The 16,106-nt window shown below is 59.7% G+C and overlaps 2 protein-coding genes across 8 annotated transcripts; both read left to right on the forward strand.

Annotated features, from left to right (window-relative positions):
• Positions 1-273: 273 nt before the first annotated feature.
• Positions 274-6,211, forward strand: LOC136023014 (junctional adhesion molecule-like). 5 transcript variants are annotated; one of them, XM_065697039.1, is made up of 8 exons: positions 274-482; positions 2,121-2,362; positions 3,653-3,816; positions 4,174-4,402; positions 4,545-4,674; positions 5,032-5,092; positions 5,300-5,389; positions 5,596-6,211. In XM_065697039.1, exons 2-8 carry the CDS (start codon positions 2,320-2,322, stop codon positions 5,752-5,754), a joined length of 876 nt encoding a protein of 291 aa, XP_065553111.1. In that variant the 5' UTR covers positions 274-482; positions 2,121-2,319; the 3' UTR covers positions 5,755-6,211. The 5 variants fall into 5 exon arrangements, with proteins under 5 accessions (XP_065553111.1, XP_065553112.1, XP_065553107.1 ...); XM_065697040.1 differs by having other exon boundaries at positions 2,164-2,362; XM_065697035.1 differs by lacking the exons at positions 274-482; positions 2,121-2,362 and having other exon boundaries at positions 3,391-3,816.
• A 1,852-nt stretch (positions 6,212-8,063) lies between these two features.
• Positions 8,064-13,789, forward strand: SCN2B (sodium voltage-gated channel beta subunit 2). Of its 3 annotated transcripts, XR_010616434.1 has the most exons (5): positions 8,064-8,148; positions 10,569-10,735; positions 11,016-11,226; positions 11,362-12,161; positions 13,773-13,789. XR_010616434.1 is itself a non-coding variant. In XM_065696986.1 (4 exons), exons 1-4 carry the CDS (start codon positions 8,079-8,081, stop codon positions 11,559-11,561), a joined length of 648 nt encoding a protein of 215 aa, XP_065553058.1. In that variant the 5' UTR covers positions 8,064-8,078; the 3' UTR covers positions 11,562-13,741. The 3 variants fall into 3 exon arrangements, 2 of the variants coding, with proteins under 2 accessions (XP_065553058.1, XP_065553059.1); XM_065696986.1 differs by lacking the exon at positions 13,773-13,789 and having other exon boundaries at positions 11,362-13,741; XM_065696987.1 differs by lacking the exons at positions 8,064-8,148; positions 13,773-13,789 and adding an exon at positions 8,492-9,655 and having other exon boundaries at positions 11,362-13,740.
• Positions 13,790-16,106: the final 2,317 nt, after the last annotated feature.

Raw genomic sequence — 16,106 nt, forward strand, 5'->3', positions numbered from 1 at the left:
GTTCTTTAACCAGCTTTAAGCCCCAAAAATGAACTAAGGGGAAGCATAGGCTGCAAAAGGGCTGCTTGCCAAGATTCTCTTTGTTCTTCTCATTTAATGACTGATCAGATTGGTTTGCTGCAATGCAAGGTGTGGGACTGAGCCATGTCTTGCACCTGTGAGGTGTCTTCTCCTTACAAAGCTGTGTACCCATCACTGGTTCTCAGGCGCATGCATCTATAATCCTCCTTGCCTCTCCTAACAGTTCCTTTTGCGTGCTGGTTTGTCAGTACCTCAGTATAGCTCTTAACTTCCTCTTGCAAGTTGAAAATGACCACCAAAGTGAACCTGAAATAAGAGACTCGGAAATAAAGACTGGCAAGCAAGATAAATATCTTGCATGCACAACTTCAAAGACGATTCAGCAACCGATCCCTTCAGGTACTCCAAATTAGCTTCTGAAGATCGATCTGTGCAAGAGAAACTGCCGCAAACCACTCCAGGTGAGTACTTTTTGCCTTTGTGTTTGTTAGCTGCTTGTTCTTCCTGAGAAGAGAGCTAGGGAAGCAGAGAAGCACTGAGGATGCAGGGACCCTGTGCAAAAGTAGGAAACCCTGAAGGCAGTATGGTTTCCATGTATTCCACCCCCCCCCCCCAGTCTGTTTAATAGCAACTCTCCTGTGGAAGGATTTGGAGATGTCAGCACTGTGATTTACATAACAGCCTGAGTGAGTGGGTGCTGCCTTCAGCTGGTGCACGCACAGTACCCACTTGCTCTGCGTGTCACAGAGGGGGAACCTGTACAAATGTGTTCCCATATAGGACAATAGATATAGGGTAATAAATCCAGGAAGGATTTGATGGAAGTAAGGACTGGAGCCTCAGTCACTCAGCTGCAGAGGACTTGTGAAGTTCCGCATGTAGATATCCCAGTGTGCAGCCTGCTGTGTGCTGAGGACTCCTTTTGAAGCTAGCTCCTATTTTGGGCCCTGCGTGGGGGTGATCCTGAGCAAGCGTAGCTCTGCTTGAGTTCTATGGCTTTTGGCAGCATAGCTGGGAAGTAGGAGGCTTTGGCCTGCTGCACTGGGAGATGCTGCACCCGCTGAGAGCTTTGGAGCTGAGCGTGAGTTTGCTGTGTTGGCGGTTGTATGTGCACAAGCAAACGGTGCTGTGGCAGAGTTGCAGACAGCACACTCGAACTGCACAGCTCTCCCCTCCAGCCACAAAAAACCAACCCCCAACCGGGTCGTGTTCTTTGCAGAGCAGATTGGAGAGAATTCCAGAAGGCTTTCTGCCACTTCCTGGGATTATGTTTGTGGAAAGGGGAGAGTGATGAAGGGCAGAGGTGGTTTTACATCCCTGGCTGCAGGCAGAACACCATGCACTGACTGGAATGCTGTAGTGACTGTTTCTCAGCCTAGAACACACTGTGGGTAGCCCAGCAGCTGATTCTGGGTCTGTAATCCCTGTCTGAACCCATCTCAGGGTGTTTCTGAGCTCCCTTTGCTGAGAAAATGCATTTGGAAAGAAAAAAGAATCAGCAAACTTCTCTGGCCATGTAAAGAGATGGAAGCTTTCTTAGGAGCTCCTTCTTTCCCGCTGCAGAAGCTGTTCCTGCTGCTCCAGGTGTGTGCATGGGGCTGCACGTCCCCTCTCATCCCCCCTTACTTTTGAATGGGCATAGCTTTGAATCACGGAGCAGAGACACAGCAAGCAGGGTACTGACTTTTGCCTCCCTGTGATCCACGCGTGAACACGGGCTGGCATGCTCCTGACGATGACAGCCACTCCTTCCTAGGGTTCAGGAGATGTCTACAATGTGTGGAGGGATGACGTTGGCTTTGTTTGGAGAGGTGTGCTGCAGGTCAAAGTGAATACAGACACCAAATGCAGCACTGGCTGAACACTTCTCACCATGTGCAGCACGCAGTAAGGGGTCTGTGTTGTTAGGACCAAACACCTCTGAGTACATAGCAGAAGAATCTCCCCGTTGCTTTCTGAGCAGGGTTAAGGTTGACAAACATCTCGGTTCAGATGCGAGAGGCTCGACCCCCAAACCACCGGAAAGATTCATTACTTGGGGGAAACACAAAAGGGTTTCAGGCTGTGCCCTCCCCCCGGCTTGCTCTCTTCCTTCCCAGGGCTCAGTCTCAAACCAGCGACATCTGTGCTTCACTCACTCAGCTGTGGCTGACCTGAGCATCCAGGCAGCAAACATCATCTCCCTGTCTGAGGAGCTGAAGGAAGTCGCTTTCTGACTCGGTGTCCAGTTGCACGTTCTTGCTGTCCTGCCCCAGGGGAGGCTGATGCATGTGTCACCTCTGCTGCTCTTCCTAGAAGATGAAGGTGCTGCTGAGGCTGACTCTGGTGCTGACATGGCTGGGTAAGCTGTAAGTCATTCTGGTGGGTGTATTGACCTTCTGCCTTTGCTAACAGACCCATGGGTTCCTCTCTTCCTGCAGTGAGAACCTCTTGGGCTCCTGGGTACCAATGACTCTGGTGTCTGGGTGCTGCACATTCCCTTCTGCAGAGCTCACATATGTATAGGCTTCAAATTGCAATGGCATCCCCGGACAGAGTCCTGTACTTATACTGCCAGGCTCCAAGGCTTTGAAAGAAGTAGAATTGCTTTGTCGCGTCTAAATACAGGGAAAGCTTTCCAAGGTATTGATTTTGGCTCTGCCTGAGGCAACTGGCTCCCTTGGTCTTCTCCACTGGCAAATATTTGTCATTTTCAGCCCCACAGCTGGTCAAGACCAGAAGAAACCTGTTTGGGAAGCTGTAGCACTTTGCATTTATTATTCACAGGGCATCAGGCAAGCACTTGGTGCTTGGCCAGAGCCCAGCCCTCGGTGGCTTGGCACACACTGAGGACAAAGCCTACCTGCCTGAGCAGCTCCCCATGGAATCAGCTCACCTAGATCCTGGCAAACAAGTGCCAGCGCCTCAGCCGCTCTGCTTGCTGGGTGCTGCCAGGGCAGGCAGGGTTTGCCTTGGCAAGCTCCAGTGACATTTGCTGCCCCGCTTGTTTCCCCTTCCTGCCGCACGCTCCGCAGCCCGACGTGTCGGCATCTGCTTCGCGAGGCTTATATCAGCCCTGTGCTCTTTGATGTTCCTCTGGTTTGTTTTTGTTTCCCTGTTGTCCGGCTGCTCCGGGAGCCCTAACCAGTAGTTACATGGCCAGACAAGTCCAGGCCCAGGTCTGGAGCCTGTGAGCAAGGGGGAAAGAAGCCAAATGGGCAGGTTGTGAAAGAGGAACTGAGCCGCGTGTGGAGCAGTGGAATTGCCCCTGGCCTGGTAGGGATGAGAGCGGCACTGGTTCTCCCAGCCCGTGACTCAGAGGAACAGCCCTGCAGCCGCTGCAGGCTCTGGCTCGGGGACGCGGAGGGCTGGGGTTGTGCTTCCCCACTTCCCTTCGCGTGGGGTGTTCAGTGAGCGCAGCAGCCCTTGCTCCGGTGGCTGGGAGGATGTGCTGCCCCGCATCCCGGGCACGCCGAGAGCAGGGGTCAGGGAGAGCCTTTGCCTGCACGGGCAGCAAAGCCTCCCTGTTGCGCTCTGGGCTGGTTGGTGCCGTTAGCCCCAGGCTCACCTGCAGAGGAGATCTCTATGAGGACAGGCAGGCTGCATCTGGCCGTCCTCCCTGGACTCATCCTGCTGTCCTTGTCCCTGGCAGAGCGATGCAGCGGGTCGGCTGGATGGGTGCTCATGGAGCCGCAGCTTCGAGCCAGTGCTGGGGACTCTGTGCTGCTGCAGTGCCTCTTCCTAGACCCACTGGCCAGGGGCTGGACCATGGCCAAAGTGGACTGGCTGCGCCTGGCAGGAGCTGGCATGCAGAAGGTGGGTTGGGACCAGGGGATGGATGGTGGAGCAGGGAATGGGGCAGGGAGAAGGGGAAGGTGAGCAAGGCAGCTCGCAGGAATGGGGAATGGCCCAGTTCACAAGAGGAATGCTCCCCTGCATGGCAATGGGGACCTCCACCTTTCCCCATGACCCTGCGCTGCAGGGAACCATGGCATTGGGTGCTGTATCCTGCGGCTTCCCAAGAGAGCTGGGAGCAAACTGGGCTCTTGTGCATGGCAAACACTCCATGGGGAGAGGGAGAGAGCACGGACCTCAGGGCTCTCGGGCAGGGAAGGCACACAGTGCAGTGCCCTTCCACTGCGCTCCTTTCATCCAACGCTGTCTGTGCCCCAGCAGGAGGAGATGGTGTTTTATTACTACAGCAACCGTAGCATCCCTGTGGGCAGTTTTCGGGAGCGGGTGCAGTGGCAGGGGGACATCTCCCGCTGGGATGGTTCCATCCAGCTGCAGGACGTGCAGGTGAATGACAGCGGCACGTACGTGTGTGAGATCCGGCTGCTCCAGCGCAGCAGCATCTTCAAGAACCACACGGTGCTGCACGTCAGCCCCACGGAACAGAGAGGTGCGTGCCCTGTGCCTGCTCCCCTCTCCCATCACCCTGCTCAGCCCCATGCAGAGGGGCTCTGGAGGCTCTCAGCCCCTGCCACCAAGGTTCTGCAGCAGGGTCCCTGCAAGTACCATCCCCTGCATTGATGTCTCCCCAGCAGGACGCGGAGCAGCAGGCACCCAGGATGCTGCAGCCCTAGGAGACGCTGGGTTTTGGCCTCTGGCTGTGGGCTGTGGCTGTGTGGCCGTTGTGCTGGCTTTCCTGGCCGGGCTCAGCCTCAGGAAGAGGTACCAACACTGGCTTTGGGTTTATGGGGCTGAGCAGAGCACCTCCTTGCAGACCTCCTGCACTGTTCTCCCTGGTCAAGCACTATCCTCACTGCCACAAGCAGGGCTGGAGCAGGGGGAAGCGGAGGGCTCATCTCTGGGGTGTTGTGCTGCCTGCAGTGGGGTGCAGGCTCCTGCTGCCCTCTAGTGCCACACTGCCCTCCCCGGTCCCCCCCTTTGCTCCCAGATCTTACGGCTTCCTGACACTCCAACAGCAGGGGCAGCCTGGCCAAGGCATGCACATCCCAGTGTCCTGGGGGAGGGCAGGCAGGGCAGGAGGAGCAGGCTTGAGGTGACACCACCATTGCCTTCCCTCAGGTCAGCATCCAACACAGCCCTGGAGAGGACTGGGAATGATGGCAGCAAGAACAGAGCAGAGGTGAGAGCGGGGGCTGAGCTGTGTGCAGGGGAGGGTGACCCTGCCCTCCTGGGGATGCAGCCACGTCCTGCTGTGGTGGGAGGTGGGAGAGGGGAAGTGATGGGGTGCAGAGGGCTGTGGGGCCAGCCACCCCCAGTGAGGGATAAGGCAGCCCTCGTGTACCTGGGGGACCATTCAGCCCCAAGCATCCTGATCTCCCTCTCACAGGAAGCACTTTACTCCTCGATCCCCGGGGTACCCAAGGCTGAACAGGGTGCAGGGAAGAAGAAGAGAGCTGAGGAGACCTACATAACCATGGTGAGGAGGAGATGTGGCAGGCATGGGCAGGGAGTGCAGCTGTAGGGCTGATGACCCCTTCATCACTGCCACCCTCACAGTGTGATGGCACCGAGGGCCTGGCCCCTCACTCCCCACACCACACGACAGCATCCTTTGCTCCTGCCCACTCCAAATGGGCCTGATACCTGCAGCAGGACTCATGCCCTGTCCTTTGCTCCTTGCAGCACCCATCTCGCTTCCAGGAGAATGGTGTCTACGTGGAGCTGGCCAGGAGGGTGATCCCAGCTGAATGGATGGGAGAAGGGAGTCAGGGTGATGGACAAAGCAAGGAACCCTACAGCAGACCAGAGGTGGCACTTCCCAGGGCTCCAGAACAGGAGTAATAGCGGTGCTGGGGGACGTAAGCCCTCAGCCAGCAGGTGTGTGCAAGGCATCTCTGCTCCTCTGGGCAGGCAGCGTGCTGCTGCTGTCAGCCCTTCCTCTACCAAGTGGTGCCACTTCACCGTGTGCTCCGTGCCAGAGTCATTGCTGGGGCACGTCCCGCCCAGGATGCCTGTGGGGACCAGGGAAGCTGCATCTCTCTGGCTCTCATCTCCTGGTCTCTGGAGGGGTAACAGTGGGTACAGCCCCCCCTCCCCCGTAGCTTTGATGCTGGTCCATGCAGCTCCAAGTCCCGAGATAACCATCTCCAAGGAGAGCCTGGTGGGGGGGGACGGGGGGGGACTGAGGGGGGGACGACACGGACAGGGGCAGTGCAGCAGGAGCAGTGCAGGCATGCCGATGGTATCTTCCGAAGATAATAAAACTCAGGGAGTCTTCCCTGTTCCTGGCTTACTTTTACCTCCTGCTCGAGTGTGTGATGTCCAAGTGTGCCAAAACCTGCCTGGCCCAGAGCCTGTGAGCCCCTGCACCCGTATGCAGCCTCATACATGGCACCCATGGTTCCAGCACAGCCAAATGGGCCGCAAAGGGAGTCCCTTTGCCTGGGCTCTGCAGGGGATGGAGGGGGCAGTGGGTCCCCAAGTGCGTGCCCACATGCATCTCCATGCAGCATCCACTGCTACGCGTGAGCACCCCTGTGTGTACCCTATACCAGCAGCTCGCTGCCCTGCCCGCGGAGCCCGGGAGCCCCTCCATGGCCTCCGGGGCAGCGTCTCGGAGGCGCTGGCTCCTCTCCTGCTCTATATATAGATGTTTGACATCTCCAGGTGCCGAGCAGGGACCACCTCCCACCGGCGCTGCGGATGGGAGACTGCAGCGCAGCCTGCTCCGCGGCAGCCCTTGGTTTCACGTTGACACCCTCCTCTCTTTTCCTGCGCGATGGATTCACAGGGGCATCCAGCAAACGGATCTGGGTTTGGGGCATCAGGGGGTTACATATGACCTCTGCTGTCTTTGCAGGGCTATGGGAGCAGAGCAGAGCCGTGTGTGCCTGCCCAGCGCAGTAAGAACACTGTGCTGTGTGTGCAGGGTGTGTGTTTGCTGAGCAGGTTTCCTGTGTTCACCCTGGAACTCCTCTAATGCCTTCTCTCCTGGCTACCCCGTTTCTCCTTGCTGAAGCTGGCCAGGTAGTAGAGCACCTCTGCATCCCCCCCGCCATTGCTCTCCCCATTGTCCCATCCCTGTCTCCAAAGCTCTGGTGCACAGGGGTGAGATGTGCTCTGGCTCCAGGACATCTCTCAACTTTCCGCTCACTAATGCTGCAGCAGCAAACCCCACCGTCGTGTGTCCCAGGGCACAAGAAGAGGACGGCTGAGCGGCTGCTGTCACTGGCTTCATGAAGCAATGCGTTGTCTCCTTCCTGCACCCCTCTCCGCAGCCTGAATCCAGGCTTGGAGTCCCTGAGCAAAGGGGACAACAGACTTTTCCCAGCCCTCTTACTGCTGGGCAGAGCCTCCGCATCCCAAGGTCTGGATGAGGAGAGGGCATTGCCCTGGGATAGCATCCTGCAGGGGGAGGTGCCAGCAGAGACTGGCACCCCTGGGAAGTGAGGGGGCTGCCCTCGCACCAGCATGGGAGTGGGCAGGCGCATGGGGAGCGCTCCTACCCGCTGCCTCCTCCCGGGCCCGCTGTGCGGGCAGGGACCCTCTGCTCTCTGCCCGGCACCAAGGGCGCATTTCTGACTGTCCTGGGCCCAGCTGCGCTGTCCAGAATGGGAACTGCTGCGGATGGTGCGAGCAGGGCTGGCTGCAGCCTCCAGCCGAGCAGAGGTGGCACATCTGCATCGCCCCACGGAAATCAGGGGGCCGCAGGGCCCATGGGAGCCCTCAGGGCTGCGAGGCACTGGCCAAGCCCTGGGATGCCGGTCTCCTGTGGGGAAGAGGAGCCCTGGGCGCTGCTTGCTCCAGTGTCAGGTTTGCACTGAATCCCACCAGGAATCTGCTCCTTGGCTCCCCTGTGCTCAGCGCACTGCGGGAGATGCTCAGTGACACAACCCATGGGCAGACCCCTGCGCACGAGTGCCAGCAGCGTTCTCCTTCTGTTCAGGGGAAAATTTTTCCGCCCTCCCACTTGTGCTGCTGAAATCCACCAACCACAGGATTTACTGGTTTTCGGCTCCAGCACGGCTCCAGCCATATTGGGCTGTAGAAATAAAGCCGCTCTAATGTTATATGTCACCTGCACATAACCCGGGCGTTCGAAAAAAGCCAAACCACCACAACCCACACCACCACCACGTCCTCTCCACACACAAAACTCCATCAAAATGAGCCTGGAAGCCTGGCTCCCGCAGCCCACCTTGTTCCTCACTGGCCTCAGCTTGCTCCTCTCGCTGGGTAAGTGTCATCTCGACCCCTTGCATGCACACGGCTGCCAGGGGACAGCACCCAGGCTGGGGAGAAACAACCCCCTCGGGCCAGGAGCCCCCTCCCCGCATCCCAGCCCCCTCTGCCAGCGGGGATGCAGCGAGAAGCGCTGTGCCGCAGGGATGGGGATGGAGGTGGTCCCAAGGGCAGCCTGCTCAAACCCACCAGCCAGGGTGACCTGAGGCAGGATGGGGGCATGCTGCGCCTGTACCTTGTCCTAAAAGCACGGTGCATCCTGCTTGCTGAGGTTCGTCCAAGCGCAGGGCTGTCTGCATGCCAGGAGGGGTGAGGGCTGCAGGGGGGGTATGGGGCACCTCTGGCTTTGCCTCTCTGGGAAGGCTGTGGCTGGTGGGCTATGGGTGGCTTGTGACTGTCCTTTGGTTTGTGGCTTGCGGGCTCTGGGCTGATGGTGCTGCATGGGGTGGGGGGGAACCGTGGTCTCTGCGTTTCTGGCCTGCCCCGGAGCCAGCAGTGTGTGTCAGCAGGTTTGGGTCCATAGGGATTGGGAAGAGGAACGCATCACTTTGAGGTGCTGCTTGCGCTGCCCTGGAGCTCCCGGTGGGCTGCCCTGGGGAATGGAGGATAAAAAACCCAGTGAGCTCCGCTTTAGAGCCTGCGTGTCATTTTACCTCCCGAGCCCTGGGTGCAGGGTATAGTGTGACAGAGCATTCGGGAGCCTGCACAGCACCAAAGGACACAGCCTGGATGGTGGCTCTTAGGGGGTTTAGCGGGGTCTTTCCCCACCTCTGCTGTCCCCTGGTGCTGGATGCCCTGGCCATGGCAGGGTTTGGACCTGCACTTGTAGGTGCTCCCCGGGCACGTGCCCATGGCGTGCTGGCTGCCTGCGAGGACCATCTGCCATGGGGCAAAGCCCTCTCACTGCAGAGCCTGGGTGCCCCCAGGACGCAGCACAAGGCCACCCAGTGCAGGCACACGGGGCACAATGGGAGGGTTGACGGGTGCTCGAGCCCATGACCCTGTGCAGGGAGCCCTGCGACCAGGCCTGGGCTGGGAAGGGACCTCCAGGGCCAAGCGGCTCTTCTGTCCCACCCTGGCCTGTGATGGGGCAGCAAGGCTGGGGCACCAGCCTGGACACTTCCTCCTTCCTTGGCTGCTGTGGCTTGTCCCCATGCTCCAGCTCTCCCCATCCCTGTGCCCGGTGCAGAGGGTGGATGGGGGGTGCTCAGCTCAGCATGAGCAGGGAGGGAGCATCCCCAGGGGTTTGGCCATACCTGAGGGCATCCCTCAGGTGGTTTCAGGATGCTGCTGATTTGCACCTCCCAGGTGCAGCTCAAAACAGCCCTGGCTGCACCTTGGGAAAGCCACTTTTCCCTGGCTGCGGAGCCTGGCCCCTTTCCTGCCCTGCTTGCAGGTGGAGCAGATTAGCCAGCAGAGCAGCCTTGACGTGCATCCAGGGCTGGACTCGGGAGCACCTCAGGAAGAAGGTTTGAGAAAGAGCAGCAGCCAAAGGGGAGAGGTGAGGCGATGGGAAAAGCTCCTGCTGCCGGTGTCACTGTCCCTGCCTGTGGGGTGCCATAGCCCCCATTCGCAGTTTCATCTATCCAGGGCTCTCTGTTCCTGTGCTTTGAATGGCTCAGCCTTACAGTTCGCAGTGGTTGGTTGCACAGGAGCCTGTCTCAGCCCTTCACAGGCTGGGAAGAATGTGCTGGATGCAGGCACTGGGGTTCTGGTGCTGCTGCAGCACCCAGGAGGAAAGGAGCACAGACACCCCATCCCTGCCCAGGCCCTGTCCTGCCCTGTGAGCTGCACCAGGCACTGCCCCTCTTTCCCTGCTACAGCAGGGCCAGGGTGCAGGGACTGGCCTTGCCCCCAGCAGTGACTGAGGTCTTGACATGGGCATTCCCAGCTGGAGAATCCTTGTGCAAGCTCCACCGGGAGGTGGGGGAGCATCTGCACTCCCCCTGCAGCCCCAGGGACTGGTCCTGGCAGATCCCAGACCTTGCTGCTGTCGTGCATCCTGCTGGGAATGAAATCTGATGAGCACAGCCATAAAGTGCTCTGTGTAAGTGGCGCTGAGCCCCGTGTGCTGATGCTGCATCCAGCCCTTTGTGTTATCGATCCTGCAGCAGGAGAGCCTCTGCTAAGTGCAAGGAGCAGGGCTTGCCTGGAGTCAGCAGAAGTCAGCCAAGCCAGGCAAGGCAGAGAGGGGTCACCAGAGGGCTGATGCTCCTTCTACTCAGCCAAGGGATGGTGCCAGGGCTGGGGATGCTCCCTCCTTGTCTCCAGTCACTGCTGTGCACGGAAGCCCTGCTCCTGGCTGGATGTGCCTGGAAGGCAATCCCAGGCCCCAGGGTGAGCTCTGCCAGCAGGCTGGATGCTTGTGCCCCTTTTCTAACTCCACATTTCTACTCTTTCTCTGCTCGCTGCAGCACCCACAGGATTGGGGATGGAGGTCATGGCTCCTGCCACCATCAATGCCTTGAATGGCTCCTCCGTGAAGCTCTCCTGCACCTTCAACTCCTGCTACAAGGTGGAGAACAAGCAGTTCTCCCTCAACTGGACGTACCAGGAGTGCAGGAACTGCTCTGAGGAGCTGGTGAGTCCTGCTGGGGCTGGGGATGTGCTGAGAGAGAGGCCCAGGGATCAGCTTGAAGCAGTCGTGTGCATTCCTTGGGGTCCTTACGTGTGCTCCTGCTACGCAGCCCTTTGCCACAGGGAGAAATAGCAACTGATGGTGTAAGAACAGTGGCAGCCGAGGTGCCGTGAGGAGGGGCTGTTGCGGTGGGAGCATGCAGCAGCACGTGCAGGGCAGGGGGATGCCTGGCACACACACGTAGCCTGTACCAAACAGCATCCTACCTCCTGCTCCCGCCCAGTTCCTGCAGTTCCGGACGAAGATCATGAACAAGCAGCTGGACCGCTTTGGGAACCGCGTGGAGTTCACAGGGAACCCCGCCAAGTACGACGTGTCCTTCACCCTCAAGAACGTGCAGCTGGAGGACGAGGGCACCTACAACTGCTACGTCCTGAACCCCCCGGACCGGCACCGGGGCCACGCCAGCATCAGCCTCAAGGTGCTCACCAAAGGTCAGTGATCCCCTCTGCTGCTCTGTGCTCTGCCCTGTGCCCTGCCTTCACCCCGGCAGTGCGAGCGAGAGCCCTGCCTGTTCCCAGTTGCTTCGCTGGCTGCTCCAGCTCATTCCCTGAGCCCTGTCTCCGCAGAGCCTCCAAAGCATGACTCGACGGTGGCTGTCATCGTGGGCGCTTCTGTAGGCGGCTTCTTGGCCGTCGTGATCCTGGTGCTGATGGTGGTGAAATGTGTGCGCCGGAAAAAGCAGCAGAGGCTGAACACAGACGACCAGAAGACGGAGGAGGAAGGGAAGACAGACGGTGAAGGCAACCCAGACGAGGGCACCAAGTAACACCCCCCCGTCCCTCCCTCCCTCTTCACCCCTGTACAGCGTGACCCCCTTGATGTGCTTCCCCAAGCAAGGATTTCTGTCTCCCCAGAGCATCCCTCCTTCCATCTGAACACCCAACCCAGCCTGGAGCAGGGTGCGGAGAGCAGGTCCCTGGAGCCTGGCCACAGCGGGCAGGGCTGGGGATGGTGCCTGAAGCACATCAGGGCTGCCCTTGAGGCTCTGAGTGCCAGAGCATTGCGTGTGCCCGTGGGGAAGTGCTGGGGACAGGGTGGTGTGGGACAGGGGGGACGAGCATGGTCCCCATGCACGGAGGGGATGGAGCAGCAGGTGCCAGCAGGGGCAGAGAGGGGCTGGGTCTGCACCCTGTCCCACTAGAAGAAGAGAGAAGGAGCCAGCGGCCAGCACCGTCTGCCCTTGGGGCCACGTCTCGCCCCCAGGATGCTCCTGCTGTTCCCAGGGCACAGGCACCAATGTGCCTGTCCCTGAGGGATCCCAATAGCTGTCCATCTCCTCCCTGCAAGTCCTGTGTGCCAGTGCTGAGGGTGCTGTGACAAGAAGCTTGTGCTCCTCAGGGACTGCCCCAGCCTGCTCGGAAGCTGGGTAATGACCATTAGCTCACACGGTGTCTCTGAGCTTTGCTGCTTTTCGGAGCCGCTAATGGCTCCTGGTCTGTAACGGATGTACCCTTCTGCCTCTCGGGCTATTTTTGGGTCTGAGCATCTCAGCCAGAGGTGCTGGGCTGACTTTTTTGTGCTCGTTTCCTTCTTAGGGAGGGTAATTCTAATGGGAAATGCTCTGCTGATGTGCCAAACCAAGGTGGTGGGGAGCGGCGGGGTGTGACTGCTAGGGACAAATGGCTGCTGGGAAGAGGAGGAGGTTTGGGGCGCTTGCTGGGAAGGATTGGGCGCAGACGCAGGACCCTCGAGCGACCCTGTGATGCTGAGGTTGCCTCCTCCAGCCTCCCTGCACAGCACTGCACACCCTGTAACTGCCATGGCAAAGCACTGCCAGCCTGGCCAGCCCCGGGCCCCGCAGTGCCGGCTGCTCCTGCCTCAGCCCCATCCATGGTCCAGCTCTTGCCCTGTTTTGGCAGCTCCCTCGGTGCTCCCCAGGAGCTGCACCGTGTGCTCTGCAGTTTGTTATCAGCGGTGGCCCGGGCAGCTCATGGGGGACAGGGCATGAGTGAGCGGTGGTCCCTGCTGGTCCCATCCTGCGGTGGTGCAGGGGGATGCAGTGAGCCCAGGGCTGGGACTGGAGATGCCGCCTGCCTTGGGCAAGCCCCTGGGCTTGTAGGACCTGGTGGGTAAGCTGTGCTGGATATGGAGCACATGGGGAGCTCGCCCTGGGGCTTCTTGTGGGTCAGACAGGGAAGTGTCCCCTGCTGCACCGTGCCTGGGCTTTCCTTCTCCTATGGCAGACAAGACATGGGGCAGGAGAGGGGCAGTGCATGGACAGCAGGGGCCAAGTGACAGAGGTCCTGTCACCTATTAGCAACACTGCCAGGGGAGAAGTGAGACTTTCCCCACAGCACCCTGTGCTGCTGCATCCCGGTGTGGTGCCGTCCCAGCAGTGCTGGGGGCAATGCCATCAGGCCCTGGGGAGGAAGGGATGTCCATGTGCTCCCTGCTCTATCCCCATCGCTTCCTGCCCCGGCCCCGTCTGCCCTCCCCACCCCGCTCAACCTCTCTGGGCTCTGCGCCGCTCCCCTTCCCATCTGCAGCAGGAATGTGCCGTGTCTCCATGCGGCTTCCCTGTCTCCCGCGGGATTTCCTGCCCCGGGAGAGTCGGGGTGAGGCTGCCTGCCCCTCGCACCCCCACGCCGGATGGCTTTCCCTGCACAGTGCCGGTGGGGAGCCAGCTGCCAGGCTGGTTCCCTGCGACCGTATCCTGCTCAGAGCCAGGATGTGAGCGGCTCCACGCGGGATTGAGCTGGCAACTCTGCGGCCAAAGGCCTCTGACTGTTGCACATGAGCAGTCTTGCATCTGCCTTTTCATTTCTTTCACGCACTGTCCTTGGATTGCAACTTGCCAATGCATTTGTATGTACACAGCTGTACACACCAGAGAGAATCTCTACAAATATATATATATATATACACACACAGAGGAGGCGCTGGTATCGGTCATGACTGTAGTTTGGGGTTTGCGCCTTCTGATGGGTTCGTTTTGCGCTCTGCTGAGTGTAGGATGCTTTTCTTGCTCTTTGTACAGTTAAACAAAAGAAGAACAAAATACAAAGTTTGCACACGATGCTTTTGTGCTGGACGGGCAGGACAGGGTCCCTCATCTCTGCTTCTGTCCAGACGGACGGGAAGGCTCCTGCTTTGGTGCCGGGGCATGGCTCCACAGGGAGCACTGCTCAGGGCACGGCAGGTAAGGCTCAGCAGGCTCCAGTGGAGCCCAGGGCACACATGGGGTGATGGACACCCATAGCCAGGCCGCTTTCCGACTTAGCAACCCAGCAATGCCACCGGAGCAGTACAGCAGGGCACAGTAACAGGCACATCCATCAACCTACCTCCATGCGGACACACGGGTGAGTGTGAGGGAGCTCTGACAGCTCTCCTCAGCCCTGTCTCTCCCACCTGCCCTTCAGCTGCGGCTGCCGAATGCCCGCACATCCCGAGTCGCGCACCAGCACAGGCCCTACACACCTCTGCCTACCTTAGTGGTGACAGTGAGTGGCATCAGCAGCCTCTGCTCTTCCCACTGCTGCCTGCTCACCTCGCTGTGTGCCCGTGGGGTTAACTCCGCAGAGAGCTCCCAGCTCCCCTCAGGCACCTCTCCATCACTGTAGGAAGGGCACCAAAATTATCTCTAATGCTCTCCAGCTGATTCAGTCCTATAGCCCTGGGCTGGGGCTGGGGGTACAGCCCTGCCAGCAGTAATGAGTCCCTGGCCTGCACCTGCAGAGGGGACCTACAGCAAAGGGGACAGGGGCACCTCTGCCAGAGCCCCTGCAAGAGCCTCATGAGGAAGGCAGGCGCTGTGGGATCATGGAGGAGAGCCCCGTGGGACACGCCAAGGGTGAGTTCTCATCGCTGCGAGGAACCAAGGGCACTGACTGCACCCTCCCGCAGTGCTGTGGCTTCACGGGCTCTCCAGAGCCGGGGACATTCCCTTTTACAGATTGCATCCATTTCCTTGGACCAGGTGGGATTAGAGGTGTTGAAGAGCAAGTTGGGAGGTAGCAGGGACCTCGGCTCAGTGCTTTTCAGAGCCTTGGGGCTCTGCTGGGTGCTTGGTGGGAGCGCAGAGCCGCTGTCCCTGCGATGCTGCCTGCAGCCTGCCAGTGGGGCTGGGAAGTAATGAGGAAAAGCCTGGAAAAGGGGACAGCCTGGGGCAGGGAATTCCGGGAGCTGAGGGGTGTGAGGGGCAGCGCTGGAGCCGGGGAGGGTCCAGGGGAAATGCTGGGTCAGGAAGAAACTTTTCCTGGGACACAGGGCAGTGCCTCTTGCAGATTCCTCTGCAGAGGCTGCCTGGGGACACTGCTCCTCTTCCCCTGCTTGTATTAAAGGGCCCATGAAAGGGGCGAGGAACCTGCCCACCCCGAGGGCAGCAGCTCTGCTGGTGGACGCGGAGGAAGCAGCGGGCGGGACGGCTCTGCACTGGAAGGAGGAGGCAGGGAGAGGGGAAAGCATCGCTCCGAGGGAGAGCTGCAAGCAAGGGAGCGCTGAGAAGGACAAAGGCAGCCGAGCACTCACCCGCAGTCTGCGCGGCCGGGACCTCCCGCTCAGCTCCAGCCCAGGCTGGTCCTGCGGTGTCTGATCCCTGCGGGCGCGCTGCACGTCCCGGCCTGCCAGGCCACCTTGTCTTTTAAAGGTCACAGCCAGAGGAGCTTGCAGTAAACATAAGGTGCTGATGGGAAGCTCTGCTCCAGCGTTGCCACCTCCTCCTCCTGCCTGCTCCTGGCCCGGGCGCCCAGCATCCCCTGGCTGTGGGAGGGATGGGGCTGTCCTCCTGCTGCGGCTGGGAGTGCGGATGGGACAGGATGCTCCAGCGCAGCCGGGGCCGGTGCTGCTCCTGCTGCATAGAGCTGGAAGGCTGCAGCCCAACTGCTCTGCTCAGCCCTACCCAGGTACCCACGTGGAGGGAAACAGGAGCCCTCCTCGGAGAGCAGCCTGGCACTTTAACCCTCCCCGCTCCGTTAGTGCGAGGTGACAAGGAGTGAGGGGTACCCAGGGGCTTCACAGCCACTCTGACTGCTCTGCAGGCTGTGAGCCAGCTGGCAGGACCCCTGCACCCTTCTTCCTGTCCCCCCCGAGAGGTGACAGTGTCCGAGCATGGTGCTCACCCTCCCTGAACCCGGACACAGCAGCTTTGTGCTGGACTCAGCAAAACAAGTTCCGCTGGGCATCGGTATCCCTGGTCCCATGCCGGACATCTCAGTATCATGCTAAAACCCCAGGGCCAGCTGCTCTGTGTGTCCTTCCTGGCCACGGCAGACACCATTCACTGAGGTCAGGCTGCGGGACAGCAGAGCCTTACCCAGGCCTGTGGCAGCAGCAGATGTCTCATGAGAGCAGTCAGCCGAGGAGACCGGCC

This window comes from Lathamus discolor, chromosome 17 (assembly GCF_037157495.1).
Source record: "Lathamus discolor isolate bLatDis1 chromosome 17, bLatDis1.hap1, whole genome shotgun sequence".
In the NCBI taxonomy this organism is placed as follows: domain Eukaryota; kingdom Metazoa; phylum Chordata; class Aves; order Psittaciformes; family Psittacidae; genus Lathamus; species Lathamus discolor.